We start from the raw sequence: 6,223 nt of genomic DNA, 5'->3' as shown, positions 1-6,223 counted from the left end.
ACCACATTCGTCCCTACACAGTCTTACACAGTATTTGATAAATATCACCAAAATGCCAGGACCCATGTCTGAAGCGAAGAGATCAAGATATATGCAGCTGATGGCTGCTCACAAAAGTGGACAGGAAAGTGCAAAGTAATGGGCCGTTGCAGACAAAGGAATTAAGAGAAGACACGTGTTTTAACATGGGTGCCTCGAGAAGAAACATCGAGACAATGGGAGCAGCTGATCGTGTTGGCGAAGGTGATGAACAGTTTTGGAGCATCGTTCACATGTTTCAATTGACACAATTACTGTGTGATGTGTTTTGTCCAAAACTCTATGGAGACCGGAATCAGTGTGTCAGTTGTTCCGAAACAACACACAGGCTTTGCTACAAAATTACGTCAGAGTTGTGATGCTTGTGGATTCGAAAAATACGAAATGTCGTTACTTCGTGGAGAAGACAACAACAACAAAAAACAAACAAAACAAACAAACAAAAAAAAACGTGTTGTTCGAGATCAACTAAAAAATGGCAGTGTTCAGCATTGAAATGGGAGGAAGCCAAACAGTGCTAAAAAAACAAAAAAACAAAAAAAATGGTGCTGCCGTTTGAATACCAGCTATGCATCCCAAGACATGCCAGTACCATGACAAGTGAGTCACAGGTTAGATTTTCTCTTCATTGTGTGTGTGGGTGGGTGGGGGGAGAGGAGGGGAGAAGCACATGAACATACAAACTTGTGCATAGTGTGTGTGTGTGTGTGTGTCTGTGTCTGTGTCTGTGTGTGTGTGTGTGAACAAGCATAATTTTATAGTAAACCTGTACGTGTTGAGTGTGTGATTTGCGTGTGTTGTGTATATTGTGTGTGTTGTGCATAGTTTGTGTGTGTGTGTGTGTGTGTGTGTGTGTGCGTGTGTGTGTGTGTGTGTGTGTGTGGGTGGGTGGGTGAACAAGCACATGAAGATGTAAACCTGTGTGTGTGTTGAGTGTGTTGTGTTGTGTGTGTGTGTGTGTGTGTGTGTGTGTGTGTGTGTGAGCAAGCACATGAACATGTAAACCTGTATGTGTTGAGTGTGTGTTGTGTGTATTGTTTTTGTTTGTTTTATTTTTTTGTTATTGTTGGTTTTGTGTGTGTGTGTGTGTGTGTGTGTGTGTGTGTGTGTGTGTGTGTGTGTGTGTGTGTGTGAACAAGCACATGAAGATGTAAACATGTATGTGTTAAGTGTGTTGTGTGTGTGTGTGTTGTTTGTGTTGTGTATATGTATTGTATGTGGTTGTGTGTGTGAACAAGCACATAATTGTGTATTTATGTAAATGTGTTTACAGAAGCTGAAGTCAGTGCTGGGTTAGAGTTGCTTCAACGCTCTGCCAAGGCGATCCGTGAAGCAAATGCAGAAACTGACCCAGAGTTGAAAGCAGCACTGGAGAGAGGAGAGACCCCTGTCATTGACATCAGTGTCTCCTATGATGGCACCTGGCAGAAAAAAGGTTTCACCTCTTTCTTTGGTGTGGGGATATGCATTTATGTACTGACAGGTCTCGTCGTAGACTTTGAGGTACTGTCAAAGTACTGTCATGCATGCAAGCTGACTGAGGCAGAAGACCTACCAAAGAGAGAGCTGGCTGTTTGGAGAGAACAACAAGCACCAGACTGCTGCAAAACTCATGACCAGTCCAGCAAGTCAATGGAACTAAGAGCAGCCCAGATATTGTGGGGAAGAAGTGTAGAAAAGTTGGGCTTTCGATATATTGAAATGCTTAGCGACGGTGATTCCGCAGCATACAAGGGTGTGTGTGACCTTGATCCATACCACCCGCAGACAGTCAGCAAGCTTGAATGCATCAATCAAGCACATAAACGTATGGGTACTGCCTTGAGGAAGTTAGCCAAAGACGGGCGTCTTGGAGGTCGTGGTGTGGGACGTCTGACTGAAAAAGAAATGTGACAGCTTACAACATTTTTATCGCGTTGCCATGCTGGAAAACCTGGATAATGTGGACAATATGAGGAATGCCATATGGGTAGGGCTGTAACACTCCATGTCCACTGATGATGAACCTCATCACAATGTCCCAAGCGTCCAGAAAGTCACTGCTTCTACCAGAAGGCACTTGCATGGGTGGAAGAACCACCTTGTCACAAGGATCATCCGTCTTCCACCTGTCTCAGCATAGAAGTTGCGCGCAAGATGATACCTGTGTACAGGTGCATGTCTAACCAAGCCCTTTTGGAACGGATGATGCATGGGAGCACTCAAAACTGCGATGAGTGTCTCAATGCCATGATCTGGAACCGGTGCCCCAGAAGAGGGATATCGGCGGGTAAAAGGAGCGGTTTCCAGAGCAGTCTCCATTTTCAGTACGGGTGCCAAAGCTCTCATTGATGTCATGAACAGGATACACATTGATGTCTATCATGTGACACTCAAGATGCTGGCAGATACTGATGAAAAAAGAATGTCAAAAGGTGATGCTGCTGCTTCTTCAGATGCCTGACAGCAACGCCGACAGTTTGCGCTTCAACGCAGAATCAACGCCAGGGAAGAAGATGCCAGATATGGTGAAGTTTATGGTGCTGGTCTACATTGATATTCATTTGATAGTTCTAAACTTCAAATGGTTTGCTGAAATTATGTGCATAAGCTGATAATGTGGTGTGAAGGAACTGGCTCTATAAACAGTACAGTGTCTCCTTACAGTACTATAAATTGTTCTGCGGGCCTGCACAACACTCACCTGCCAGAGAAATAAACTCTGATATAATATATATTTCAACTTCTTCAGTTGTGAATACCCTTTCTGGATACTATCCCTTCATATCATCAGGCTGTGAAGACCCTGGAGGTGTTTGTCATGCCAGTATCAAGTGAGTGTTTTTCATTTCTTTTGTTTGCCGTTTTCTCAGTTTTGTGTTTTTACAACATTTTGTCTGTGTTTACCTTGTACTTGCTCAATGATGAGTAAACCTACAACCATGAGACTTTGCATGATTGTTTTATAACATGTTATTGAAGTTTTGTCATGAGTATCTTTGAAAATATTCTCTGGGTTTTAATTCATAGCGGTTCCAATCGTTTTACCCATTGTAAATTTTGAGGATTTCGCAATACCCCAAATTTAAAAAAAAAATCATTAAAAAAATACAATCATTATAGAATTAACACAGTCTCACGTGCAAATGAAATGATGTCATTGCGTACCAAGTCCACATGACAAAAAAAAAAAAAAAAGTTTGCATGCACCACATGGACCACAAACCCGATTTCTTTGATACATTGTTTATTGGCCATTTTGATTTGTTTCCATAGCAACGGGTATTCACAGAATCTAAGATAACACTTTTTTGTGATCTCCAAGTGATAATACACAGACAAAAGAAAAGAAGATATAGTTGGAGAGAAAAAAAGTGGTTATTTGACTGTAGTGTCTGGCCTTAAGCTGATAAAGTCATACATATATATATATATATATATATATATATATATCATAATTATCAATCATGCAGTAAGCGTGATACGTTTGAAAATTTAAACTATCATCCATGTCAAGAAAGCAAAACAAACAAACAAAAAAGAAAAAGAAAAAAAACAAACAAAAAAACATCAAAAAAACCCCACTATTTCAGAATGAGACACACTACGATACTTTTATCATTCATTTTCTTAAAAGTAAAAAAGCAGGTTCTGAACTGAATGCAAATCATTGTTAAGTTCAACACTTGTGTACATTTGTTTTTCCCTGCAATATATGAACATCCCTCATCTATTAGGTTAACTGTAATTTTGTCATTTAGATATTTGGCAATAAAATGCACACTGGACACACAGATTTATTTGTCGTCAAATACGTTAATGTGAGTTTAGCAAAATAACTCACTTTGCGAAGCGTAGAAGTGACGGAAAAAAAAAACAAAAAAAAACAAAACTTTTTTTTTTTTAGCTTATTTATTTATTTATTTATTTATTTATTTTATGTTAACTTAATACGTCTTCAATGTAGCAAGTCTCAATTGTAAATTTGTGCATGCTTGTGTGTGTGTGTGTGTGTGTGTGTGTGTGTGTGTGTGTCTGTGCCGGGGGGCGGCGGGTTGGGGGGGGGGGGGTTGGGTTGGGGGGGGCAAGTCTGTAGTGGCGTTTGTGCCGTGCGTGTGTATGTGTGTGCATGCGCGAGCCTTTCGTTTTCAATACTGTTTCTCGCAATTTTACAGAATTAGCATTTCTCAAGTTGTTCAGTACGGTGGACGAGAATATGACGAACTTTTCAGACTGGGCTTCTGGAACAGCAGGCAACAACACCACACTCACGCTATGCTCAGACCTCACTTGCTACGCGGAGTACCGCGCGGCTCTGACAATCTGGAAAGTGTGGACCCCGAGCCTCCTCCTCCTTGGGGGCTTTGCAAACATCGCCACCATCTTCGTCATGCGGAACATCAAGGACCACAACTCTTCACAGCACGTCTTCCTTATCGCCCTTGCTGTGTCGGACTTCTCTTTGCTGTTCACAGGAGCGCTACGTGAGTGGGTACGCCGTGGTTTCGGTGTGGACGTGAGGCTTCTGCACACGGTGGTGTGCAAGGTTCACAAGTGGCTGGTGTACTCCGTCAACACCACCTCCGCCTGGCTGGTGACCAGTGTGACAGTGCAGAGGACCATGGCCGTGCTGTGGCCGCACCGGATGAGGATAGTGTGCACGGTGCGCAGGACCTGGATAGTCATCGCCGCTCTCGTCGTCACCGCCTTCGCCATCGACTTCCACCTGGTGCCGGGCAGCGAGATCTCCAGCGCCAACGGGTGCGACACAGACCCCGCGGGGCTGTACAGGTATTTTTACGTCCACATTTTCACCTGGGTGGACATGTGCGTGTCTTCTCTCCTGCCCTTCGTCATCCTGTTCGTGTGTGACGTCATATTATCCTTCACGCTCTTCAAGGCCACCTCCTCTACCGCCACCTTCCTTGCTGATCATGCGGTGTCCGCCGCCAGTGGTAACTCCACACACCACAGCGACATCCGCAGGAAAGCCGCTTCCAGAACCACGGTCATGATCCTGACTTTGTCCGGTACTTTCTTCTTGCTGACCATGCCGGTGTGTGTCTTTCTGATTTGGTACCAGCACGCCTTTAACTATTCACAACAGGACCCCCAAGCGTCGGCAAGGGTGGAGCTGGCGACGGCGGTGACGTTTATGTTGTGGTACACCAACAGCTCCATCAATTTCTTCCTTTACTGTATGACTGGGACCAAGTTCAGAAAGGAGTGCTGGCGTTGGGTCCAGTGCGGGGTTCTCTCTCCAGCAACAGTTGTGGAAACAACGGCTGGAAGCAAACAGCTGGACAGTAAATGATTGAATCGGCAGGTTTAAAAAGGATTTGGATCACAGGTTTTGGTCCCAGTGGACCTCGTGGCATGGTGTTAATGTGCTCAACTAGGCAGTGAGTGGGTGTCCTTGTGTTCCAGTCCCATGAACGTAATATGATTGTAGCTCTCCTCCACCTCCAGTATTTCTTGTGTTGTTGGTTTGGGTGTTCGTGTCTCGGATGAGATGATAAACCGAGGTCTCCCGTGTGTTGCGTGCATTTTATGCAAGTAAAATTATCGCAAAAACTGGTAAAATCATGTAGAAAGAAATCCACTTTGATAATAAAGCTACAACACTTTGGGACAGAACGTGGCATTGCATTATAGATAACGATGCGCTGTCCTCGGGAAGAGTAGTGCAAATTTCACACAGAGAACTATGAAGTGACAAAAAGTAATACAATGCAATGCGGACAAAACTGAAGCAATGATCATAGGAACTAAACAAAAACTCTCTTCCATCACAACTGACACAATCAAACTTGGCAGTACATCCATCCCTCTTTCCAGTTCAGTCAGGAACCTCGGCGTTGTCCTTGACAACACACTGTCCATGCAAAAATTTATCAGTCAGACATGTCAATCCTGCGGCGCATCAGTTCCATCCGGCAATATCTGTCCATTGACGCAACATCTAGACTTGTTGTTTCTCTCATTCTCTCTCGCCTTGACTACTGTAACTCTCTATTGTCTGGTTTGCCTGCTTCATCCATTCAGTCCCTTCAGCGTATACACAACTCTACAACTCTACTGCCCGGTGGCTCCCTGTCTCACACCGAATAAAGTACAAGATCAGCACCCTATGCTACAAATGTATTCACAAATCAGCCCCTTCCTAAATCTGTGGCTGTCTTCACCTCTACACTCCATATCGCTC

The 6,223-nt window shown here is 43.8% G+C and overlaps 1 protein-coding gene and 1 pseudogene across 1 annotated transcript; both read left to right on the top strand.

The window, feature by feature from the left end:
* The first annotated feature begins 215 nt into the window (after positions 1-215).
* Positions 216-2,482, top strand: LOC143298606 (uncharacterized; annotated as a pseudogene).
* A 1,752-nt stretch (positions 2,483-4,234) lies between these two features.
* LOC143298605 (putative G-protein coupled receptor 139) lies at positions 4,235-5,332 on the top strand. The gene has a single exon (XM_076611486.1). It carries the CDS (start codon positions 4,235-4,237, stop codon positions 5,330-5,332), a length of 1,098 nt encoding a protein of 365 aa, XP_076467601.1.
* The last annotated feature ends 891 nt before the right edge of the window (positions 5,333-6,223 follow it).

This window comes from Babylonia areolata, chromosome 24 (genome assembly GCF_041734735.1).
Source record: "Babylonia areolata isolate BAREFJ2019XMU chromosome 24, ASM4173473v1, whole genome shotgun sequence".
NCBI classification, from domain to species: domain Eukaryota; kingdom Metazoa; phylum Mollusca; class Gastropoda; order Neogastropoda; family Buccinidae; genus Babylonia; species Babylonia areolata.
Note: the sequence above shows the minus strand (reverse complement) of the source record. Positions and strands in the feature narration are given on the sequence as shown.

Excerpts from the sequence above, each read along its gene's own strand:
- LOC143298605 (XM_076611486.1), top strand. The coding sequence starts at position 4,235 with ATGACGAACTTTTCAGACTGGGCTTCTGGAACAGCAGGCAACAACACC.